General features: G+C 45.9%; 1 protein-coding gene across 2 annotated transcripts in view; it reads left to right on the top strand.

Annotated features, from left to right (window-relative positions):
* IL17REL (interleukin 17 receptor E like) overlaps nt 1–27039 on the top strand; it is a 705004-nt gene that overhangs the window by 558650 nt on the left and 119315 nt on the right. For both annotated transcript variants that reach the window (XM_078679532.1, XM_078679543.1), the window contains 2 exons: nt 2567–2624; nt 4867–4986. In XM_078679532.1, coding sequence (XP_078535658.1) covers nt 2567–2624; nt 4867–4986 — 178 coding nt within the window. The remainder of the gene's footprint in view (nt 1–2566; nt 2625–4866; nt 4987–27039) is intronic.

Below are 27039 nucleotides of genomic sequence, written 5' to 3'. Positions count from 1 at the left end.
TGAAACCGCTGACCTACAGTCGGCCGGTTCCCACACCAAGACTGTGTCGGTCGGAGGCAGCTCCGAATGACATCGTAATAGGGGGCGTAATGTTTTAGCTGACATTTTCACCTAACTAACCTAACTTTAACCTTTGTTTTTATCTGTGAATATATATATATTAGTTTTTCACAGGGAAAAACGAAGGTTAAAGTTACGTTGTAGGTATTTGAAATTATCACTTTAACCGTAATGTTTAAAAAAAAAAACACTGAATTAGAACAGTGCATTGGAAAAATGGATGTTTGCAAACATCCATGCTCCGTATGCCAGGCACCATGTGGTGCCTGGCACAAGGGGCATAGATGTTTGGGGGGCACCACAGGTGCATCCCAGGCCTCATAGCAGAGGCCCCAGAGGGTTGGGGGCCATGCTAGGGACCCCCAAAGTCCAGTTCCAACAGCATTTCAATGGCAGTTGGACCGCGATTGAAAGGCTACTTTCCAATAGCCTTTCAATATCGGTGGACTGCCATTGAAAGGCTGCCAGAAAGGCAAATCGTAATCCTTATGGCGGCGCCTGAGCAGGCATCACCCCATTGTAGGAGATTGCTTGCTGACTAATGGTAGGACGGGCTCCTTTAGCCCATCGGAATTGTTGCTCGTTCCTCCACATGCTGCCTCTGACTGCCTCGCATCTTAATGCAGCGGTTGCACTGCAGCAGTAGATAACGGTCGGACCGCAACCGACAGGACCGAATCCCTTTGTCCTTTAATGGCAGCCACAACATTTCTCTTTATGTTGTGGCCAGCCAATCAGTGTTAGCTCACACAGGAGTTCACAAGAGCCTTTCACTCCAATAGGAGCATGATGACAGATGTGGAAAAAAGCAATGGCTAAGTCAATTACCATGTTATTTGAAGTTGTGTGATCGTGGGACTATTGTGATTGTCCTACGAACCCAACAGTAAAGATGTACAAAGTTTTTCAACCTTTTTTTTCTCAAAAACTACTAACGGATTTACACCAAATCACAAAAAGCATTCTCTCGCGGTCCAAGATCTAGCTTTCGCCAATTTTGGTGTAAATAAGTTCAACTATTTTCACTGTATGGCTGTTCTATTTTCCAATGGAAAAATGACTGGGGAAATTGTGTTTTGGGACCCCCCTCATTTTGTATATATACTCAATAAAAAAACAAGGTTGAAGTGATATTATAGTTAGGCGTTATAATTATATCTTAGTTCACATAAAAAAAAAAAAACTTCGAATTTCACTAAAAGAAACAAAGTTTAAATGAAAGTTATGATTAGGTGAAAAAGTCAGTTAAAACCAGCCTCTTTAAAGTAACAAAACAGCTGAAAATCACCAGTTACATTTATCTGAAATAACTATAACGCATGCCCTAAAGTAACTATAATTTGTACCACCCCACTCAGTGTTGTCATCAATGATATCAGTTCAGTTGTCATCAGTAATGTTATCAATGACCTCACAGAACATGTCATGATAGGTCATGAGTAGGGCATGAGCAGGGCATGGTGACGGTTTGAGTTTTAGTTACTTAAGGGCAGGAGTTTTTTCTTTAGATAACCATAACTGGTCAATTTCAATGGTTTTGTTAGTTTCAATTCAATTCAATTTGTTATTTAAAAATGGTATGTTTTAATTGACATTTTCACCTAACTATAACTATAAAGCATAGGGTTGGCTGCAGGAAGCCACTAAAGACCTCAGGTCGAGTCCACTTTTGAAAAATATTGCTCTTACTCCAGCAGATAATCTTTCTCCTGTGTGCTCATGGGACACCTGCAGGGGTTTAGGTTACTCACTGGTTCCTCGAGACAACCATTGGATTGCGACAATCCCCCCAAAAATGTTTTTTTATAAACTTGGGGCCCAAAGGGGTCCCTCTGGGTCTCTTTCCTACATGGTCTAGTGGGTCATGGTATCCCTATGTTGCGGCAAGCCAATCATAGTGCGTGCTCCTGTGGGGGTTCCCGAGAACATTTAACTCCCATAGGAGCAATACAGCGACAGGGAAAAAAAGACCCTTAGACTTCAGGTCCAAGTTTACCTTTGGGAATTGGGCCCGAGTGTCAATTGATCAGTTAAATAAATGTGAAAATAAACCAGTTGGAGCTTCATTGTTTTCACCATTCAAGAATTATTATGATTAAATATCAAGAAGATGAGGAAATGATAAATACAGAAGGCAATATCAAAAAGTTATATATAATAAAGCAGGGAGCTCTACTTATCATTTGTACAGTCACTGAATCAGAATGAATCATGGGTACGTTTTATAGATGAATCACTGCTAATGACTAAGGGACTGATTTAGATTTTGACGTACAGGTTACTTCGTCACAAAGGAGATGGACATCCTGTGCACCAAAATATAAATCCCATAGAATACTATGGGATTAATATGTTGGCAGAAGAGATAAATGTCACTGTTGTGAGGGAATAACCCATCCGCCAAAATCTAAATCAGGCCCTAAATGATTTACAATATTATGACAACTGACTCTCAAACAAATTGATGTGCGTAAAAGATTAAAGTTTTCTCTTTTTATTTTATTAGGGCTGGAGAACTGACGTACAATATTCTATTCCAGTTGATATATGTGATCTCCCTTGCCGTAAGTGTTAACACTCCATTCCAAAATATTGATTTATTAGATTAAGTGTCATTTAGAGCCCAGCATTGTGTGTACTTGCACATTTCACATTTTGGCAAATGTACATACCACCTTAGAGCACACTTTGACATAGAACATTCAGAGATGTATTTGTGAACTCCCGCTTAAACTTGGCAACAGAAGACCAAAATATGTATGTGGACTTGCCAAGTAGCAGCCTATGTATAAATCAAGGAGAGGGCCAACATGTACACAAGTTCAACTACGTTTCTCCTCTGCATCTCCTGATTGGTGCAAGCTTTAGGGCGTCGTCCATTAAGGCCAGTTTTGACTCCTATGTGTTTGTAGTGTAAAAGTTCAGGTGCACTGTTGTCTTCGATATATACTGTCCCATAATATTTGCCTCACAAACCTCCAGACACAGCAGAAATGCATACATGTTTGCTATGTATGAAAGATCCTGAGGACAGAGACTTTAAAGTCAATCATTAAGATGTTGGTACCAATCGTATATCAATTAATCGGTTCGGCATAACCATACAACAATTGCTGCAAAATGCAGCATTCCTTGTTTATAGTCCTGAGTTTCGACATCTGCTCTGTGAGAGCAAATAAATGCAGCTTGAATAATGTTTGACTTGTGCATGCTTGTGCTCACCTTTTTTTGCCCCAGACATTCAGAGACCTAGTTTCTCCTTGTGCTACCACAATTTAAACAAAAGATTTGGAAAGCCTGCCTCTTCTGTTCTTTTGTGAATACCTTCTGGATGATTATAGGATGGGATGCCTGCATTCTGAACCAGGCCTGAAGAGGTCACTGAACCAGCATTTGCAGGGATAGCTAATAAGTATGCTTACTTGCATCCATTTTTAGGTCGAGCCTAGGCAGCGCAATGGTGTCTCTCCGAGACATGCTGTAATCAGTATGTGCGGTGACACTCCACCTACTGGCTTTTTATTTGTTTGTTGGCTTGTCTTGTAAAGTCTCCTTGTTCCTGGTGGTTAATCTGTGTTGTACTTCCTCCTTTTAGTTCTTTGGTAACACTTATGCAGCACTGCCTAACTACTGTAAACTTACTACTGGTCAGATCAAGTAATTGCTTTGGAACTCTTTTGTTTTTGGTTGCTTAAGTTGAACGTGGATACTGTTTATGTTTGGACTGGTGGGATGAAGTCTTTCGTTTCTGCGGTTTTCAACTATTTTGTTTTTGGTTAACATGAACTTTAAACAAAAACGTTGCCTGCTGTTTCTTTTAGGAATACGTTCTAACATTATTGAACGCTGTAACATTATTATAGATTAATTGGTGCATTTAGTTATGTTTCTGTAAATTGTTTCTTCGTTCACTGTGGTATCTGTAAAAGTGTCCTTACATGTGTTGGTGTGAAACTTTTCACTCACCCCCAGTCACAAATCTGGGTTGAATCCATCATTGTTCTTTAGCTCACATCGCCACCACAGTTCAGACACAGCTATATGCAATCAGTCTTGACCCTGTGCCTCATGGGGTCAGACCAGCCCGAATTGCCAAGCCATGTCTTCCCTGGACCGGAAACAAGCATCCTGGGACAACAGCAAGACTGACACCACACCTAGCCACATTGCCATGCTTCCCACCCTTGTTGACCCAAGATGCACACATTTGAGGGTTGTTCAAAAGGAACTGCATTGACAAGGGTTATTGAAAGCATCTGCCTTCACTGTTGGGAATAAAGGTAGCCATTTGTGGCATACAGGAGTGAAGAAAGGAAGGGAGTTGGAGACTACCATTTACTTTACTACCCTATTATGCCCTTTTAGATATTGAGATACCCATAACCCTTAATTAAATATTTAATGGGAATACCCATAAAACTTAATTACATATTTATTGGGAATATTGATGACATTGATATTGTCCCATGTGTAAAAGATATTTGTCAAACAAATGGTACTCCACTACACTTAGAAACGTGTGGTGTTATCTCCTGTGTGTCTACGATGTTTCATGACTCAGACGGGACACCTCCAACAATAAAAAGGTGATAGATGAAAATTCTTGGTATGATTGTGGCATAGTTAACCAGTTTTGCTGATATAACACGCTCTGCAACATGGCTGAGTGTTGTACTTACATTTAATACATTTGATGCTGCTGCCATATATTCAGGCACTGCTACATTTTATAACCTGTTGACAATGTAGAAATTAACTTCTCTGGAAAGTGTGGTATAAAATGTGTTACAATTCTTCTTCTTTTAGCTCATCTGTCCATGGAGCACACGGATGGTGGTGAAAATTATTTGCTGGATATAACAATTGCTGTGATCTCACTGATATTGGTGACATTTGTGGGCATGGCTGGATATATCACGTTAGAAGGTACAGAACCAAGACTAATGTTTGCAAAACCTTTGCATATTTTAACATGTAATGTGACATTCATTGAGAACACAGAAGAACAGTAAATGGGAATTATGTATGCTTAAAGAATTAGAAGAACACAAATATTAGAAAGAAGAGACTTAAGAGTATTCATTTGCATCCTGAAATAAGTGGTCGCAAATTCGTTACCAAATTGCGGGGAATCAGTTCTGATTTTGTGAACCGATAAATTGTAAATAGCTCAGTTTCCAACATACCAAATAGGAGAAGGATGGCAACAGAACTTGACTAATGAAACTTCACTAGGCAGCTAGCAATCTGCGACCCTCTGCAATTGACCACAATCACCTGTATTGTAGCCTACCAGGGTCATAAATAATTGTGTTGAAATAAGAAACCTCTTTTTTTTAGTGTAGCTCTTGTTCCTTAATGGAAACGTGCATGAGTTTAAAAAAAAGGTTTTATTTTGTCAAAAAAGTTCACTGACAGTTTGCAGTTGGCTACGGAACCACCGCTAACTTTTCCTGAAAAGTTTTTCAAGATTCACGAAACAGATCAAAGGAGACCCTTTTCACGTAGTGAATCAGATACCACCGCCTGTGAGGTGTCAGTATCTGACCAATATTTTGCAACCACATTTCTAGCTACACGCCATTGATATATCCCTCTCATACTCATAAATATAAGGGGGATGCCCCTTTCATGCCTCTACTTATTTGCGAATTGGACAAGGTCAAAAAAGCCCTTTTACAAGTTAGAAAGATTTTTCTGACTCATAAAAGAGTTTTTGCACACCGGAAAGGAGAAGTCCTTTTTTAGCCACAAATCCTATGATTTTGCAAATTGAAGGGTTGATCTTTAAAACGCTTTGTATATGAGACCCACATTTTCTTACAAATGACTGAGAAAGTAGTTAATGAATTAGCAGTTCTAGTGGAGGTGTTTGAAATTCCAGATTTGTAATTTGAATTTTGGCAATGTTCATCCTATGAGGCTTATTATCGTATTCAAATGTGTATCGCTCTGGTGGGACTTTTCTGTGAGATGTGCTGGTTTTCCCTCATGTGGAAGGGACACTAAAAACAAATTACCTTGGAGTGTAAAACATTTTGATATTAATTCAAAGCCCTTTAAATATATGAAACTTCAATAAGTGTTGAAACTATGTTTAAAAGGTTAAATATGTCATGCTTTAGTTTTTTTGTAAAATAACCTAATTTTTGAAATTTTATGCCGATTTTTTAGGCATTTTCCAAGAGTTGAGATTGTTTATAGAACAGCTGTTAATTGTTGCCTTTAACTTTATATCACACAAGTGCACCTTGTCAGAAATACTTTATTTCGGCCATAGGCCATAAAAGTTACACACAAAACAGAAATTAAAATAAATCATGTCATCTTCCTGTACAACACATTGGGGCATATTATCAAGACAGGCGATAAAATTATCGCCACTTTAGCGGCAGAAAACTGACGCTAAAACAGCGATAATGGGTGTGATAATATGCTCTATGGAATTCCAGTTGAAGCTCATGTTAGATGTCCGATTGGACAAATGTTGTAGAGGCGGAGCTGAATACGAGCCCGTCCTCTAGATAAGCCCAATGTCCCCTATAACGCGCAGCGGTAACGCGCAGCAACAGCGCCGCATACGCGCCGAAGACAAGCCTAAGACCAGCCCGTCTGTGCCCGTCCGGGCCAGTACGGGGCTAGGGGCTGTAAGCTATGTCCAGACTGCTTCTAGGAACCCAGGTCTGACCTCTGAGCTACTGCGGTCTTTACGTACCACCGTCCAGGGTAACTGCACTATACTCAGACCTGAGCACGCTGGTAATACCTCATGCCAAAATTGTAATTTCACTCTCACCAACTTTACACCCTACCCTGACCCAACTTTGCACAATACGACTTCGAGACAGAAACCTAACCCCAAGGTCTCTGTTGGTTCGTTTTTTAGTATTAATTGCCGCTCCCTACCACAGCACAAGTTCGACATTCTTAACCTATTGCTGGAGGAAAAACCCAGCGCTCTTTTTCTAACGGAAACTTGGCTACACGATAGCTCTGGCCCTGACGTAGCTAATGCTCTCCCCCCTGAATATGCTATAGTTAGGAAGGACAGTGAGGGTAATACTGGTGGCGGAATTGCCATTATCTTTAATAGGGATCTTACCTGCAGTTTTGTACCGGCCGATATCCCTGAATGTGAATCAGCTTGCTTCAAAATCACTTTAAATCCCAATTTCACTCTTTCCGGCCTCTTGATATACAGGCCCCCTGGAAACGCTACCACATGGGCTCGGAATTTAGCGAATTACATCTCGCCCCTCCATCTTGCCTCAAAAATTTTTTCACTGATAGGAGATTTAAATCTGCATCTAGAAGATACTTCGAACACTACATGTACTAACCTGCTTGACGATTTTACAGCACTTAACGTGAGGTTACTTAATTCTGGACCCACACACAAAGCAGGTCATCTGCTTGATCCAATCTTCTCTAATATTAATGACCTGAAATGGCTTAAAACTACCCCTGTTTGCTGGTCAGATCATTACCTAATCCAGTTCAGTATAAAACTACCAACCTCCACCCAGCTGCAGCCCGTCCAGCCGGCCACTACTATGAAAAACTGGAAAACACTTGACATCAACCGACTTAATCTTACGCTAGCCATAAACCCCCCAACTCCAGGACAGGATATGGAAAGCATTGCCAATGCGAATCACGAATGGCTCAGTGATGCCGCTGACGCCTGTCTTCCTCCTTGTCACATCAAGGGTACCTACCACCGCCCCCCAGCCCCTTGGTTTAATGATTACTTAAAATTAGTGAAATCTCATTGCAAAGCACTTGAGAGACAGTGGCAGAAAGACTACGCACCTGATAAAAAAGAGACTTATCAAAAGGCACGAAATAAATATCACACGGCCTGCACTAAGGCCCGAGCCCTTCACGTTGCTAACGTTATAAATACCGCCATAAACAAAGCAAAAACGCTTTTCAACAAGGTGAAGGAATTAGCAGGTGTACATACTACTGCTACCGCTTGCCCGCTTAACAAAACACAATGCCAAGATCTCGCCATTTTCTTTACCGAAAAAATTGATAAAATAATTAGCGACATCAACAACAACGCAGGTACAACAGCCACAAATGTCGAAACTGAGTCCACATCCTGTGCCACCAATCTCCTTGACCACTGGCCTTTGATCACCATTGAATCTTTGATATCCACACTCAAAACCTTAAAATCTGGCTACCCCCTCGACCCTATACCCGTTAGTGTCTTGAAACAACTAGATATCCCCTCCTTGACTATTATCATGGACACTTTAAATTCCTCCCTCAGCCTCTCCACAGTTCCCTCAATTTGGAAGCACGCTATGGTCAGTCCACTTCTAAAGAAACCCACAGCCGACCCCGAGATACTAGTCAACTACCGACCCATTTCTCTCTTAACAGTCTTCTCGAAATTCCTGGAAAGACATACTCATTCTGTCTTAACTCATTTCACTGAAGAAAATTCTCTATTTCATCCGTCACAGTCTGGTTTCAGGGCAGGTTTCTCTACGGAGACAGCTCTACTAGGAGTAACTGAAAACATCCGGAAACTCCTGGATGAGGGTCAAACGGTCGCACTCATTCTTCTTGACTTGAGTGCGGCCTTTGACACCATTTCACACAAAAAGCTACTCACAACGTTAAAACGAAATGGCATCTGTGGGACTGCACTTGACTGGATCAGGTCTTTTTTGACAGATCGGACATTTCAAATAACCTCCCCCTTGGCCTGCTCTGATTCGTTCACTGCCCCCCATGGAGTACCCCAGGGCTCAATTTTGAGCCCTCTACTTTTTAACTTGTACCTCCGTCCATTGGCAGATGTTGCGGACAAATCAGGACTCACGCTCATGACCTATGCGGATGATTCGCAGATTATTTTTTCACTGTCCGAATCCAACCCTTCTGCTCATTCCTCCCTCAGACTAGGTCTCCACGATATTTTCAGCTGGATGTCTAACAACCAGCTGAAGTTGAATGGAGAAAAAACTGAGGTCCTCCTCCTAGGAAAAAACCAACACTTATGGAACTCCACACATTGGCCTACAAGCTTAGGACAACTTCCCCAACCTACTACTCATGTACGCAATTTGGGGGTAGTTGTTGACAACACCTTCTCCATGAGACAACAAGCCAACAAGGTTGCTGACCTCTGTTTCACCATCATAAAATGGCTAAGAAAAATCCTGTGGATGTTGCCTCCCACTTCTGAAAAGACCGTAGTCAACGCCCTTATAACTTCTCGGCTTGACTTCGGCAACATCCTGTACCTTGGTTTGAACCAGGCAGTAATCAGGCGACTGCAACTGGTACGAAATTCAGCCGCCAGATTACTATGCAATATCTCTAAATCCTCCACCGTATCCAGATACCTGAGGGACCTGCATTGGCTCAGGGTTGGGAACCGGATCAGGTTCAAAGCTCTGAGCTATATGTTCAGGATTAAAGCTGGTACGGCGCCAAAATATCTTCAAGCATTAGCCCACCCTTACTTTCCAAATCGAAATCTACGCTCACAATTTACAGCTACTTTCTGTGTACCCAGGTTTAAACTGGCAAGAATGGGTGGGAGGTCCTTTTCACACCTGGGACCCTCCCTCTGGAACACACTCCCTCCTCATATTCGCAAGGAGGAGAATTACGCCATGTTCAGGAGAAGCATAAAGACCTGGTTGTTTGAGAAATAATTCCTGCTTGTTTCATTTGATACACCTATCTTGTCTTGTGTCTCAGCGCCGGGAAACCCTTTTTGGGTAGCTGCACGCCTAACAAATGTATAAAATAAATGTCCTTCACATCTAACATGGGCTTCAATTGGATGACTATGTGCCTAACATGAGAAGGAGAGTTTATAGAAATAATTATACCCAACGTGTCTCTGCTGTCGATCAAATTATTTTAATTTTTATGGATAGGTCCATCCTTATCAAGATCAGCATCCTCAAGAGGCTCTGCCACCTACTCCTGGTATAGCATAAGATGAAAAGGAGATGAATCCTGATCTAAATACTGACTTTATTCCCCATGTCTGCTGGAGTAGCATGATGTGATGCTGGTCTATAAACGAACCCCATTCTGGGTCAGTTAGCTTCATTCTGATCCCTGCTACATTTCAGGATAGGAGTTTTATGATGTTGGTCGGACAGGGTTCCACCCACTGACATGGCAAGTTTATTGTGTTTCTTATTTTTTTCTGTCTCAGAAAGTTGTGGGCCAGATAAAAGTGAATTCACCATTCCCCCCTTTTCATAGACTTTGTCCCTTAGTGCGCTTGTGAGTGGAATGGCTGCTGCAGGGTTTATTTGCTGTACAGTTGGTATACCACCCTTTATCCCTCTTTTGGATAGTCAATCAAATTCTGAGAGGCTTGCTGAGGGTGCAGTTAGATCCGAAGCAGGCTATGATCTAGTAATATCGATAGTTAAATTATTGATGTTAATAATATTTATATGAGTGTTATGTATTTTAGCATGTATTTAATGTTTTCTATATTTTTTGTTAAGTATTGTGCTGTTTTTTAAAATATGTGTATACTTTTTTGGGGAAATTAGTTTTTTTTTTTTAACCCCTTGGACGCTCATGACGAGCTCAGCTCGTCATGGAGTGTCCATTCATTTCAATGGAAATTACATTGAAATCGTTGGACATACCTTAGCATCCAAGTGGTTAAAGTACATTTTGGATTTTAGTACGGTAGTGGGTTGTTTATAGGGGAATAGGACGGGAAGTAATTTAATTATAGTAAATTAAATAATAATTTGTAGAAATTATTAATTTAATTACATTTTGTGTTTCATTTCTGTAGCAGGTTGTGGGTTGATAGGGGAATATGGTGGGAAGTATTTTAATTTTAATTAAGTAATTATTGATTTTTAGGTCTCGCTGAGTCAGCGCGTATGCACTGCTCGGAAAGACTTTAGTAGGTCTTTAGTAAGTGCTGCTGGCTGGCGACCAGCTTGCCAGAACGTGCACAAGAGCGCACCCGACGTGCACAGCTGCCATTTGCCGCTCACCAGCCTGGCGTTGTGTGCCCGCGCCGTCACTTTCAGGACCACTACAACCCCCCAGAGCATAACACTTTCACTTTCCCGTGTCACTTTTAGAGCCGCACCAACCCGCCCCACCCCCCTCCCCCCATCTCCCTCTCCCTCGCGCCCGCCACAGCAGAACACTTTAAATTTCCCACATCCCACACATGTATAAAGCCTGCAAGTATACAAAAGACAGGAACGTGATGCAACTATCAGTCTCGCGTTCTTTAAATGTGCATGTTATTCACAGCATAACACACTTTCGCTTTCCCGCGTAACTTTTAGGGCTGCGCCAATCCGCCCCACCCACCTCCCCTCCCCCGTCATCCCTCTCCCCTCTTCCTCGCACCCGCCACAGCAGAACACTTTTGCAGAGATTGGGAATGCCAGAAAACACAGGCCATCGCTCACGTCATTAAAGTGATTTGCACCACTTTGCTAATTAAGGACAAGCTATAACATAATATTCTCGTGTCTGCAGAAGCCTTCCTACACCAAGACTATGTTTTATTTTCCAGTTCGGTGTTCGGATACGGAAGAGTCTCGGGCTACTTGCATATACTTAGGTTTGTTATGAGGCGTCTGTTGAAAAATGCACACTTTGGAGCCCTTGCCGTACAAAGCCTCTTCAGCTGGCCACATTGACATGTTACATTTCCAGATTCGGAGCCCTTACGAATAATTCGCAATCCGTTTGCGAGAACCAATATTTTACGAGCCCTTGTGCATCTCTGATTTCCCGGATGCAAATGCTGCCCTTGGAGACAGTAGAGCGCCTCCATTGAAAGGAAGAACGCCTGCACCCCAAGGAGTCAAAGTTAAAAGAAGCGGATTTTGCAACAGAGCACATTTTACCTTAAAACACTCAGTGACCATCAAACAGGTTTTCTGAAATCCTAGCTGCTTTTTAATGCAATTGCCCAACCTTCTAGTTTTTCACCAAGTTAGAAATTTGAGGGTTATCCAGTATTTGGGTGTCTTTCATAGATTCACATGCCTGAATCATTCCCCGTCGTCGAGACGGGAGCCTCCGGTATATATAAAGTAATGTCCTAGAGACCTACATAGAAAAGAGTAGGCCCAAAGGTCTCACCTTAGTAGCCTATCCACGTCCTTTTGCAGGAAGGACCAAACAGAGCAGGCCCTAAGGGTCCCACCTTGGTGGCCTATCTGGGTCCTTTTGTAAAAAGGACCAAATAAAGTAAAACAGCCAATCAGCTACTACCTCCTTCTAGAACCTTCCTGCCAGGAGCCCAAGTCTCTCAGATTTTCTACCGCACGTTGTGCTAGGGAGTCTCCACCTGAGTTCTCCTCAGGAATTTCTCTTTTTTCTTCAAAAACCACTTTAATTATTCTCTACAGTTATGTCTGATAGTCAGAAGAAGGGTCTTTTCCGGGCTTGTTCCTCCTGCAGCAAGAAAAGACTTCACATTGAGGATAAACATGAGACATGTTTATATTGCCTCTACCCTCACCACCAGGCAAAGGACTGCAAAATATTTCGGACCTTCTCCAACAAGACCCTCAAGGACCGAGAAGGTCGACTCCTGTTGTGGCTCAACAGGCTCAAGACCAAGACTGATGACTTGGTGTCCGAAGGTGAGAGTGTGTCTGGAGTGTCACATTTTTCCTTGAACAGGCCAAGGGTTTCTTCCCCTAGCCCCACAGACACCCCTCCTATGAAGACTTCTAAAAAGTCCTCAGAGGGCAAGCCATCAGTGTCTGGCAAGGACCTGCCTGTCCCCGGGAAGCAGCCACTAGTCCCGGCGACGACGGCGACAGCGTCGATGGTGCATTCAGCACAGAAAACCGTCTCGACGTCGACGACGACAGTGTCGACGACGGCGGCCTCATCGGCTTCCTCCTCGATGACGAGGACGACGCCTTCATCGTCGGCGAGTAGACCTACGCCGTCGACCATCCCGGTCACTCCATCGACGACGAAGATATCGTCGTCGACGACGAGACCCTCGTTGAAGACGCCGACGACGACTATACCGTCGACGAGAACAACGCCGTCGACGAAGTCTACCTCGTCGACGAGGATCATCCCGTCGACGGTGGGAAAGCCGTCGACGACGAGTACACCGTCGACAGTGGGGACTTTACCGTCGACGAAAATGACGTCGAAGAAGACACCGTCGTCGCAGCCACCGTCGACGACGACTAAATTACCGTCGACGAAAATACCTACCACGACACCGTCGCTTCCAGCGTCGACGTCGACAGGACCCTGGAAGGAGTCTGCACTCCTCTCCCACGCCATGGATGCCTTTCCACCGCAAGTGAGCCATGTCACAGTGAAAATGACTAAACGACCTATTACGCCGCAGCAGACCTCGCCCGGTAGGATACAACAACTTCCTCCGGCCTGTCTACTACAAGGTCAGGAGTCGATCGAGGACTCCTTTACGCAGGCTACTAGTCCATCGGACCTAGTCCTGAAATGCCAGACCACAGACGAGGAGCCGGAAGAGGAGGAAGACCTTCTACAACAACAGGTCCAACCTCCATCCCAGACACAGGTTACTCCTATGGTGTGTCTCCCCGCATCCATCGTCTCGGACCTACAATTCCTCATCCAGGATTATAAGGAAAGGTTCCCGGAGAAACACTCTGCGCCAGCACTTCCAGCAGCACAGGCGCCAGCTCCTTCATCTCGCCATAGACCAACTCCCCTGGTCATTGAAAAGACACAGGTACCAATTCAGGACGCTCCCTCATCTGACGAAGAGGAGAGGGAACAGGAGGAAGGTGAAGTCGATGACGACCAGTCGGACCTGGATGCAGACCAAGATTATGTGGCACATTCTCCAGCCTCTCCGGATCCACAGACCTCGGAGTCTCCACCCGCAGACATCGGTGGATTCCACAACATCATTGAGCGGGCTGCCAAGAGGTTCCATATGTCCATGGAAACTCAGGAAACTGAATGCTTCCTTTATGACTTCAAGGAGCCCACTAGGAAGACTTCAAGATCAATCCCCATAATTGACTATATTTGGAAGCAGGGCAAACAAATCATGCAAGCACCTGCTTCTATACAGGTGGTGGTGCCCAGGCTTGATAAGAAATACAAGGCCACCTCCACGGCACCGGCATGGCTGACAGGTCACCCCAAACCAGATTCCGTGGTGACTCAAGCGGCGCAGAAGAACTCACGAAATCCAGCCTCGCCTCTATCGACGCCACCTGATAAGGAGGGCAGGAAACTGGATGCCGTTGGCAAACGCTTTACTACCACTTCGGCCATGACGGTCAAAGTGGCTAATTCAATAGCCCTACTGGGCCGTTACAATCGCCAACTCTGGGCGGACATTGCACCCTATCTTTCAAATCTGCCGGAGGATGTCAGAGAGGAGGCACATTCACTTCTCTTGGAAGGACAGACCTCTGCCTCAGAGCTCATCGATTGTGCCATTGATGCCGCCATGACTGGTTTCCGGCAACTGGCAGGGGCTGCAGTCCTGAGGCGACAGGGTTGGCTCAAGGCCACCACTTTCCGCCAGGAGGTGCAAACCAGGATATTAGATATGCCTTACGATGGCCAGCACCTGTTTGGGGAACAGATTGACGCGGCCCTTACCACCATAAAAAAGGACACGGATACTGCCAAGGCTCTGGGTACTTTACAATTCCGGACCCAGTCCTTTCGTGGCAACCGGGGAAGAGGCCAACCTGCATACAAAGGTTCCTATCAGAATCGGTCTTCGTACACATATTCACAGTCCAAGCCGCAGTTTCAACAGCGCCAACCTCAACAGGGACGGCAATCTTCCTACGGCAAGTCCAATTACCGAGGAAGAGGCCAAAAACGACCTGCTGGCAACAGACAATGACTTGTCTCCCTCGCTAGCCCCTCCACCACTACATTCTTTAAGACTTGGAGGGAAACTGAAATACTTCCATCGCAATTGGCAAACTATAACAACGGATCGGTGGGTACTCCAACTCATTCGATTTGGACATTCCCTAGAATTCACCTCTATCCCCCAACAACGCCACAGTGCCAGCGATCACACAGGCACCTACGATTACTTCTTCAGGAAATAGCTTCCATGCTGCAGAAGGGTGCGATAGAGAGAGTTCCACGGGCCCACAAGAATCAGGGTTTCTACTCTCACTTCTTCCTAATCCACCAAAAAGGGAAGAAATGGCGACCAATCCTGGATCTCAGGGCACTCAACGTGTTCCTAAAGAAACAATCATTTCGTATGGTGACTCTGCAAGAAATCCTTGGTCTTCTGGAGAAAGGGGACTACATGACGTCCTTAGACCTCCAGGACGCCTACTACCATATACCTATTCTCAAAGGGCACAGGAAGTTCCTCAGGTTTGCGGTGGCAGGACAGCACTACCAATTTCGGGTCCTTCCATTTGGCCTCAAATCGGTCCCGAGGAACTTTACCAAATGCCTCTCACCAGTGGCAGCATTTCTTCGTCAACAAGGCCACCAGGTGTTTCCATACCTGGACGACTGGCTGGTGAAGGCACCGACGGCGGCCGCCGCAGCCTCATCCTCCAGCGCCTGTGTGGATATTTTCCACCGCCTGGGACTGACCCTCAACACCGCAAAGTCAACTCTGGAACCCACCAAGGTCATCACGTTCCTTGGAGCGACTCTGGACACGGACCGTGTCAAGGCTTTCCCCTCTCAGGAGAGAAAAATCAAGCTCATCTCCTTGGCCAAGGCAGTGGCTTCGCGGAAGACTCTTCCGGTCCGCACGTTCAAGTCCCTCCTTGGCATGATGTCTTCATGCATACTGCTCATTCCACACTGCCGCCTGAAAATGCGTCCACTTCAGGAGGCACTGACAAAGCAATGGACTCAAGCCACAGGTTCTTTCGAGGACCGCATACGAGTCACTCGACCCATTATCAACCATTTGCAATGGTGGACATCTCTCCACCATCTGTCAAAGGGTCTGCCGTTCCTGCTCCCAGCAGAGCCACACGTAATAACTACGGATGCGTCCCTGGAATGCTGGGGAGCAGTCCTCCAGGAACTCCAGATCAACGGCAAATGGACGACACAGGAAACCAAGCTCCATATCAATCTGTTGGAGTTACGGGCGGTTTTCCTAGCTCTACAGACGTTTCTTCCACGCATTCGTCACTCCCCAGTGCTCGTCAGGACGGACAACACCACGACGATGCACTACCTAAACAAACAGGGGGGGACGCGTTCCATCTCGCTATCTCGAGAATCGCAAAGAATCTGGAACTGGCTTCTGGAACATGGAATAGCGTTGAAAGCGGAGTACATCCCGGGCAAGGACAACGTCTTGGCGGACGCACTGAGTAGGGAGAAGTCTCCTTCCCACGAATGGGAACTGGACATGGAGGTGCTGGACCGTATCTTCCAGGAGTGGGGCACCCCGAACATAGACCTCTTTGCCACCAGAGAGAACGCCAAATGCCCAAGCTTCGCAAGCAGGCATCACCACTCAGGAACCCTCGGGAATGCATTTTCCATCGCATGGCGCAACGTCTTTGCGTACGCCTTTCCGCCATTCCCACTGATACCCAGGGTTCTCAGGAAGATGAAATCGGAACCATGCACTCTGATCCTCATTGCTCCGTCCTGGCCGAGGCAGCACTGGTTCACGGAGCTTCATCGCCTCTCTGCCCGGCCCCCTCTTCGTCTGCAGCAGTTTCTGGCCCTGATCACGATGTCTCAAGGGCAGGTTCTCCACCCGAACCTGAGCTCTCTGAAGTTATCAGCCTGGCTCCTGAATACTGCGAATTCAGCCATCTGAACATCCCGCAGGATTGCAGAGATGTCCTTGCAAAAGCTAGAGCGGTCAGCACTAACAAAACCTACTCACTAAAATGGAAGCGATTCTGTTCCTGGTGTGTGGATCAAGGCTTGCACCCCTTCCATACCACTCCACAGCAGCTGCTACCATACCTGTTACATCTTGCGCAATCAGGCCTTGCGAATACATCCATCAAAGTGCATCTAGCGGCGATTTCAAGGTTCACAAGGACGGCTGCAGGCCCATCTTTGTGGGCGGACAGGCTCATCAAACAATTCCTAAAAGGTCTATTCAGGTCCTTTCCACGACCACGGCCTATTCCTCCATCGTGGCACCTCAATGTGGTTCTTCATCAACTAATGAAGCATCCCTTCGAACCCATCCATAAGGCAGAGATCAAGTTCCTCTCTTGGAAAACGGCCCTCCTCCTGGCACTAACCTCTGCCAGAAGGGTCAGTGAATTGCAGGCTCTATCCATCCAGGATCCTTTTCTTCAATTCAGAGAGGACAGAGTCATTCTGAGGACTAACCCTCGCTTCATTCCAAAAGTCCCCTCGGACTTCCATCTTAATGAACCAGTGGTGCTTAGATCGTTCTTTCCGAATCCTACCACGGCAGCTGAAAGAACTCTACATTCTCTAGATCTAAAGAGATGTCTTAAATTCTACATCGATAAGACACAACACTTTCGAAAGTCATCCCAGCTCTTTATTGCCTTTAGTAGACCAAGGCTGGGCATGCCCCTGACAAAGCAGAGCATCTCAAGATGGCTCTCTTCTGCGATCACCTTTTGTCACGACAAGGCCGAACGGCCTTTAGACTCACGAGTCAAAGCTCATTCGACTAGAGCCATGTCCACGTCTGCGGCGCTGTTCGCTGGAGTGCCGATATTGGACATCTGCAGAGCGGCGACATGGAAGTCCCCGCACACCTTCACCAGGCACTACTGCCTGGATACTGAGCTGATGAAGGATGCAGCAGTGGGCCGAGCAGTGCTTCGCCATCTATTCCAGTGAGGTGAGCCCTACTACATCCCTCCATCCTTTACGGGTATGCACATTCTCTTACTGTATTTCTATGCCATTGCATTTTGTGCTTTATAGTAATGTGATATGTATTATCTACATGTTCATACAGAATGTGCATAATGTATTGCTCGCTACTCTGATTCAGGCATGTGAATCTATGAAAGACACCCAAATACTGGATAAGAAATGCGTTACTTACCTGTAACTGCAGTTATCCAGTATTAGTGTCTTTCATAGATTCACATGCACCCTCCCGCCTCCCCTGGCTGGGCTCACCTTTCTCTCTAATGAGTTTACACCTAACTAGCTTGGTGCGTACGAAAATCTGAGAGACTTGGGCTCCTGGCAGGAAGGTTCTAGAAGGAGGTAGTAGCTGATTGGCTGTTTTACTTTATTTGGTCCTTTTTACAAAAGGACCCAGATAGGCCACCAAGGTGGGACCCTTGGGGCCTGCTCTGTTTGGTCCTTCCTGCAAAAGGACGTGGATAGGCTACTAAGGTGAGACCTTTGGGCCTATTCTTTTCTATGTAGGTCTCTAGGACATTACTTTTTATATACCGGAGGCTCCCGTCTCGACGACGGGGAATGATTCAGGCATGTGAATCTATGAAAGACACTAATACTGGATAACTGCAGTTACAGGTAAGTAACGCATTTCTTCTCTTTCGCTTGTTGTTCTTTTAAGCAGTCTTTAAGGTGTACAGTCAAATGCCTATCGCTAAAGGTGATGTTTCAACCCAACGTGGGCATTGCAAACCACAAAAACCGCGCAGAAATGTTAGCTTCGGGCATAGACAGCATTAACAGCACCTGAGCTCAGAGTGTCTGTTCTTTAACCTCAAAATGGTGAGAATCAACACGGAAAATGCACGTAAAAAGCATTTTCTGTAAACATGCTCCAGCATGGAGCATGGAGCATGGAGCATGCTGGAAACGTTGACCATAACTGTTGCGTCGCTAGCATCCATGCTGCAATAATTCAGTCTACGCTGCCCTTACTTTAGGCATTTTTTTTGCAGGTTTGTTAACTTTGGGGCCGACTGACGAATTTGCACTAATAAGCACGGCTAGATTTACTCGCTGGCAAGTAAAGTTTTTAAGGACGCAAGCATGTAAAAGCTGGACACCAACAGGAATTAAAACCAGCAACATACACACCAAGTATGAAGAGGAGACAGAAGGGCGACAGAAAATAAATCACCTAGAATGTGCTTACTACCGAGGAGCTCCATGGCTCGGACTGCACATAAGGAGACACAGCCAAGTGTGACCCTTAATTCTGGAAAAATCCATGACCTCCCTTTAAACTTAAAAAAAATGGAGCACAACTTTTTTCTTTTTATTACACCACACGGGCCATCTTTAGCTAGGCACTCTAAAACATTTTTATTAATTCGCAGTCAGCCATCCAGGAATTTTCTCACAGTGGTCCTCAACAAAAGTCATGGAAGTCCGGATTGCATGGCTGGACCTGAATGCCATCTAAGAGAATCTGCAGCAGGCCTGCATTCTCGCCGGGACCCGAAGAGAAAACAAGCACTGGCATAGCCAATAGGCCTCGCTTTTGGGACCTTATAAGTTTTTAGCCATGCAACAGTTGATGTTATTGCACCAAGGATATTGTGCTGCATAACTAAATACTTATAAGGTCCCAAAATCGAGACCTATTGGCTATGCCAATGCGTGTTAATTATTGTTATTAATAATTAATGTATTGTTCATTAATTAATAATTGGTAATTATTATTAATTGATATTTATTTAATTTGTATTAATTTATTTTTGGCGTCGGATGTGTGTTTTTAGGGTAATAGGGTTGGAGGTAAATTATTTGTAATTAAGAAAAATTGAGTATCGATAATTACTTTTTTGTCAATTATTAATTGGTTATTAATTTGTATTAAATATTATTTACTGGAATCGATATTGCGGTTACTTATTGATTTGTTATTAAATATCATTTATTGGTATTGATAATTAATATGTCTGTGAATGAATTATTAATTGGTTATTAATTTTTATCACATATTATTTATTGTTATTGCTAAAATATTTTTTACATTTAATTATTATTTGCAAATTAATTTGTTTTCATTGATTAATTGAAAATTAATTTAATTGTGTGAAATATTATGAGGAGTGTGTTGTGTGTTTATTGGGGAATAGGGTAGGAAGTATTTAATAATATTAAAGTAATTAATATTTTTGATATATTTGTAGTTTTTTTTCTTCAAAATGTAGACGATAAATCATTATTTAATTACAATATTTATTTCATTTATAAGTATGTTATTTTTAACATCTACGTGGTCCAACGCTTTCCTTACTGTTGCACTCTCTGGAGTGGGAATAGTAATTTTTACCCCTACGAGATCCAACGCTTTCCCTTTTGTTGCACTCTCTGGAGTGGGAATACTAATTTTTACCCCTATTCTATCCAACGCTTTCCCTACTGTTTCACTCTCTGGAGTGGGAATAGTCATTTGTACCCCTACCCTTTCCAGCGCTTTCCCTACTGTTGCACTCTCTGGAGTGGGAATAGTAATTTTTACCCCTACGCGATCCAACGCTTTCCCTTTTGTTGCACTCTCTGGAGTGGGAATAGTAATTTTTACCCCTATTCTATCCAATGCTTACCCTACTGTTTCACTCTCTGGAGTGGGAATAGCCATTTATACCCCTACGCTATCCAGCGCTTTCCCTACTGTTGCACTCACTGGAGTGGATATAGTAATTTTTACCCCTACGCTGACCAGCGCTTTCCCTACTGTTGCACTCTCTGGAGTGGGAATAGTAATTTTTACCCCAGCGCTTTCCCTACTGTTGCACTCAATGGAGGGGGAATAGTAATTTTTACCCCTACGCTATCCAGCGCTTTCGCTACTGTTGCACACTGGAGTGGGAATAGTAATTTTTACCCCAGCGCTTTCCCTACTGTTGCACTCACTGGAGTCGGAATAGTAATTTTTACCCCTACGCTATCCAACGCTTTCGCTACTGTTGCACCCGCTGGAGTGAGAATAGTCATTCTCCAGTATTAGGGGTGTCTTTCATAGATTCACATGCCTGAATCATTCCCCGTCGTCGGAGTGGGAGTCCCACGGTATATATAAAAGCAATAAATGCCATAAAACTTATAGCAAATATCAGAGATACCAAACCAGGAAGTAAAGTAGCACCAGCTACAGTAGACAAAACTTCCACATTAGTGACTATCCTAGTCGTTATGTATTAGTCCAAACTGCGGCCAATCAGGCGACAGCACCCACCAGAATGTCCTCCCCAGAGGCTCAGGCTCTCAGATTTTCTACCACACGTCGTGTGAAGGGAGTCTCCCTGAGCTCTGCTCAGTTTTTTCTTCTACATTATTAGTTTCTTCAAGTTTCACAGATGTCTTCTTCAAAATCCCTGTTCAGGGCCTGTGATTCTTGTGGGAAGCCAAGACTTTTCAAGGAAGATCCCCACAAGAAATGTTTATATTGCCTTTATCCAGACCATAAGGCAAAAGAGTGCAAGATCTGCCGGACCTTCCCCCCTAAGACCATCAGGGATAGAGAAGGACGACTGCTATTGTCGCTCAACAGACTCAAGGACAAGGATGACCCTTTGTCGGAGGTAGGAAGCTTTGCCTCTGGTTCTTCATCTCTTTCTACTAAGAGGAAGGCTGAAACAGAAGTTTCATCTCTAAGGGCGAAGGTGGCTAAGAAGGCTAAATCCTCTCAGGATGCTCCTGGGCCTAGTACTTCGAGTAAAACTCTCCCACCTACTAAAGGGGATAGTACGCCCTCTAAGAAGTCTGGGAAAAATACAGTTCCCAAGAAATCTTCAAAATCTGCGCCTCCTCATTTGCCACCATTGACAATTTCAACGTCAAAAAAGGACTGTGTTTCCTCTCATGTGGCCACGTCTACCACCTGCACTATGACTTTCTCCTCACCAAAGCCTACTCTTGTCATGTCTTCAGCTTCATCGCCTACACTGGTTCATGTCCAGATCAGGCCTATCTCGTCGTCGACAATTGTCCCGTCGACGACGGCCAAGGTACCGTCGACGAGTCTCTCGTCTTCGTCTGTGATGTCGACGGTTGGATCCCCATCGACGATGAAGTTGGTACCGTCGACGAAGCCTTCGACGTCGACGGCCTGTCCGTCGACGATAAAATCCTCCTTGATGACGAAATCCACGTCGACCAAGCCACCGTCGACCACCTCGACGGCGTCCCCGTCGACGATGCTACCGTCGACGACCTCGTCGACGAAGAGATCCTCGTCGACGACGAAAACCACGTCGACGAAGCTACCGTCGACGACCCCGTCGACGACGATACCGTCGACGAGACAACAGTTTCAACAGCAAACGGATGTACCATCGACGCCGCCTCTATCAAGCTGCACTACTTTGCACGTTTGGTCAGCGCACACAGCAGGGATTCCATTGCCATCTCCTGCAACTACGGCTACGCTGCTACAGAAGAGAGCTACTACGGAGACGATTTCTTCAACGCTTGTAGTGCCAGACAAACTCTTGGATTCCGATGAGGAAGGATCCTATGAGGATGAAAATTTTGGGGCAGCTAGAAGTCCATCTGACCTCCGGATTAAGGTTCAGGAGGATGTAGAGGAAGAGATGGAGGACACTGAGCCTACTTCACATGCTGACAGGCCTGCTCCTGATATGCAGTTGCCTGACGATTTGTTTCGCAATCTGCAGTACATGCTCAGTGATTATTACAGACGTTTCCCACCTTCAGAGTCTGGTGAATCTATAGTATCTTCACCAAGACCTAAGACAGCGACTCCGCTTTCTAAGCGGACGCAACCAGTGACTACTGTGACGTTGGAGGAAGGACGTCCAGCGTTAGCTGCGTCGGAAGTTTCAGCTCCTCAGCCAAGGGAGGAAGAGTTCTCAGAACATGAAGAACAAGAGGAAGGAGAACTGGATAATGTGTCAGAATCGTCGGAGTATGAGATTATAATGCAAACACGCCCTCTCCGGCAGAACATACTACATCTGAGTCACCACCTGTGGACATTGCCTCATTCCACAAGATCATGGATAGAGCAACGAGGAGGTTTATGATAACCATGGAGTCAAAGCAAGAAGATTGCTTCTTGTATGATTTCAAAACTACACCACAGAAACAGAGTTGGACCATTCCAATTATAGATTTTTTTTTATTTTTTTAAATCTCTTTATTAGCATCAGATTGGTCCGTGCAAGCACACAAGTACACAGTAAACTGCTTACAAAGAAAACATAAGTGGTCATTATACAAATTAAGTAAATGGGGGACTAGACCAATAACATTACAAGCAGTGTAACACATTCTAGAGTCACATTTTCACTTTTCCAAATCGTAAGGAAAATCGCACACGTGGAAAGGTGATGCAAAGAGATATAACCTGTTTCAAACATAACGGAAACGAATGAGCCTTCGTGATAGGGAGAGCGGCAAGCAACACATCAATGTACAAGCAAGATGGCATCAGCAATGGCATAGGCAGACGAGGGTAGGTAAAACGACACACGGAAAGACCAGGGTGAGGCAACCCCTCCCACCGGGGCAAGGCGTGCAAGGAAACGGAGGAGGGAAACTTCTTGGTCCCAATCAACATACATTCCAAAATCAGCATCTCACGCATACCCCTTTCCGATGATGTGTACATGCTAAGCCTCGTAGTACGCAATAGGCAGCGCACGCCGGTCTAACCAAAACCACCTAGCCCACCCCTTCTGGGACAATAGAGCTAGCAGCTGGGGAGCGTGTATCCCGCGTAATCTTACTAATATACTGTCGATACGGGCCCCAGATGTCGATCGGGCGTGAAGCTGTTGGGATCTGCGTGGAGTATTCCACACTATTGGTGTTGCATTGGGCAAGGCTGCGCATCCACGTCTTGGAGTCAGGGATTCGTCTGGACCCCCAGAGTAAAGCAATCTCCCGTTTCGCCAGCAAGAAACCTATGGCAGCAAGCTTACGAGTGGTTCGGGGGAATTCAGCGACTTACCCAAGCAGCGCAATCTCCGGCTTGTGTTGCAATTCGCATTCTAAAATGTCGCCCAAGATGCGGTGTACCTGGAGCCAGTAGGCGTGTAGTTTCGGACAGGTCCATGTGAGATGTGCAAAATCGGCATGTGGAGCTTTGCATTTAGGGCAGTGATGGGGTCTGGCCGGGTCGATTCGGTGGGCCAGCGCCGGCGTGAAGTACAGGCGCCTCAAGAATTTAAAATGGATTAGCTTATGCCTACTGTTTACTGATACCTCTTTAGTGGCGCGGCAACAGGCAGCCCATTGGGCGTCCGTGATAGGGCCACCAAGATCAATTTCCCATGCCGCACGAACCTTCGCATCCGAAGCAGGAAGGGCCGCCACACAAAGTCCATATAACCTGGAGACCATGTGGGCTCCCGTTTGTGACTGGAGTAGGAAAGTGAGCGCTGCCATGTCATCTGGCGGCAGTGGGAATGAGGGAAACTGTGCTCTAAGCATGGACCTCACCCTAGTCAGGACAAAGGAATCCATAAACGTCCGGTCCGTAAATCGCGGATCCTCGGACACCGAAAAAACATGCCCGTCTGGGAACAGATCCCCTATCGTGGCGAGCTGGTACTTGGACAGCGTTCTGCGGACCACTGCCTCTGCGGTGATGGGGAGCCAGTGTGGGCTAGGCAATGGAAGAGCCGGGGAGTACAGCACGTCCAACCGAAGCAGTCTACGCAACTGCATCCAGGCCCACGAGGTAGTGGACACAGTTTGTATGTCAAGTGGGTCACGGGGCAAGCCCTTGGGCAATATCGAACTGAGAGCAAGTGGTAGTACCAAGTCCGCTTCAGGCCTCAGATAAGGGATCCGAGCGTCTGGATGGAACCAAGGATGCGCATAGGCGCATTGCGCGACCAGGTAATAAGTGTAAAAGTCAGGCACTCCAAAGTCACCTCTCTCATAAGGTAGCGTCAGGATGCGCCAAGAGACTCGAGGGTTCTTGTCCCCCCACACTAACCGTAACAACAGAGAGCGTAGTTGGGTGAAGAAGATTTGAGTGAGCGGGATCGGTATGTTATTAAATAAATACAAAAAACGGGGAAGTATGATCATTTTAATTATGGCTATACGGCCGGCCATCGAGAGAGGGAGGCGAATCCAACGCGTAATATTATCCTCCAGAAAGTCTAACGCCTGTCCGTAATTGAGACGAATCATGGATACCGTATCCAGATGAATGTGGATACCCAGATATTTCACCGAATCAGTATTCCACGCAAGCGGGAACGGGCAGTCCCAGCGGGCAGTGGAGGGGGTGAGTGGAAAGATGTCAGATTTGTGCCAATTGATACGAAGGCCGGAGTATTTCCCAAAGCGTGACACCTCAAGCAGCAAGGGCGACAGGTTGGTCTCTGGAGACCTGACATATAGTATGGTATCATCCGCGTAGAGGGAGATAAGTAACGGACCCGTGCGAAACTGGAGCCCGCGATGTAAGTGGCGCTCCTGAAAGTGTCGTACCAAGGGGTCCATGGCCAGGATATACAGTAGAGGGGACAGGGGGCATCCCTGTCTGGTACCCCGGGAAAGAGGGAAGCCATCGGAGAGCGTGCCATTGAGGCGCAGCCGTGCCCTGGGGGCCGTATAAAGCAGCTCGACCGTGGAGACAAACAATGATGGCATGCCCATCCGGTTCATGACGGACAGAAAAAAACGACCATTCCAGGGAGTCAAATGCCTTCTCGGCGTCCAGAAACACCGCAGCCGCCGGTGTATCCGGGTCAATCCTGTGAAGTACAGAAAACAGCGTCCGCAGATTAAAGGAAGTGGATCTATGGGGGACGAAACCAGACTGGGCGGGCGAAATGATAGATTCCATAAGTAAAGACAGTCGAGTAGCAAGGACTTTCGCCAAAATCTTATAGTCAAGATTGAGTAGGGAAAGGGGCCTGTAGGATCCACACCTAGTGGGGTCCCGACCCGGTTTAGGAAGTAAAATGATGACTGCCTCCCGCAGCGTGGGCGGCAGAACCCCCGTCTCGAGCGCCTCCGCATACACCTCAATCAGGCGAGGCACCAGTTCCTCTTTGTACTCCTTGTAAAAGTCGGCCGAAAAGCCATCCAGACCCGGCGCCGAGGAGCCCTTTAATGCATCAATGGCTTCTACAACGCAGTCCGGATCGATAGGCATCGCCAGAAATTCCTGCATATGTTTCTCTAGGAACACCATAGAGATCTCGTTGATATAGGGGCCTGGGTCGCGACAGTCAGCCGTCAGATTAGAGGTGTACAATTCCTTGTAGTAGGATAGGAAGGCATCACAAATGGCGGGGGTGGTCTGGTGACGAACACCTAGATCATCTACCATGTCAGAGATGTATGAAGCCTGGCGGGGGGGACGGAGCAATTGGGCCAAGAGCTTGCCAGGCCTGTCACCCTCACCGTATTGTCTAGCTGAGTGTTGTGCGCAGAGATATGTCAGTTCCCTGTCGGCAGTGTCTCTGAACTCTTGCAGTAGTTCTAGCCTCCTCGCCTCTACCCTACCGTCTGCGTCCGTGAGCGTGCCCTTGTCCAGTGCGGTAATGTCCGTCTCAATACGGGTCAGGGAGGCACGGATCTCGCGCAAAGCCCCTACATGTTTGTTGATGCATACCCCTCTAATAGTGGCCTTGAATCCCTCCCACAATGTAGCCCAAGTGCCCACCGAGCCCTCGTTGAACTCAAAATACTCCTCTATGGCAGTACGAATGTCTTCCTTGAAGACCGGATCAGACAACGCTCTGCCAGGAAAGCGCCACTGTCTCTCATACCCTCCCAGCCTGGGGATCAGTAGGGTCAGCACAATGGGAGAGTGATCAGACAGCGTGCGTGGGAGTGTCAAATGGCCTCCCACCCAACCGGCCACCCCTGGGGAAAGGAGCCAATAATCTATTCGGGTACTAGTGTTGTGATATCCCGAGTGGTGGGTGTAGGCGGGTGTGTTGGAGTGCAAACGGGCCTCAATGTCAATCAGTGGGTAGTGCGCGCACATATCGGCCAGCACAGCACGTGAACGGGGCTTACAATCTGGGGAAGAGGAGGTGCTGTCCCTGGTAGGGTCCATCAGCAGGTTAAAGTCACCCCCTATGACCAACATATCAGCGTCTAAGCGTTGCAGAACATCCTGGAGACCCTGGAAGAAGGCAG

Source organism: Lissotriton helveticus, chromosome 1_1 (genome assembly GCF_964261635.1).
Source record: "Lissotriton helveticus chromosome 1_1, aLisHel1.1, whole genome shotgun sequence".
Taxonomy (NCBI): domain Eukaryota; kingdom Metazoa; phylum Chordata; class Amphibia; order Caudata; family Salamandridae; genus Lissotriton; species Lissotriton helveticus.
The sequence above is the reverse complement of the archived record's forward strand: the minus strand, read 5'-3'. Positions and strand labels throughout refer to the sequence as shown.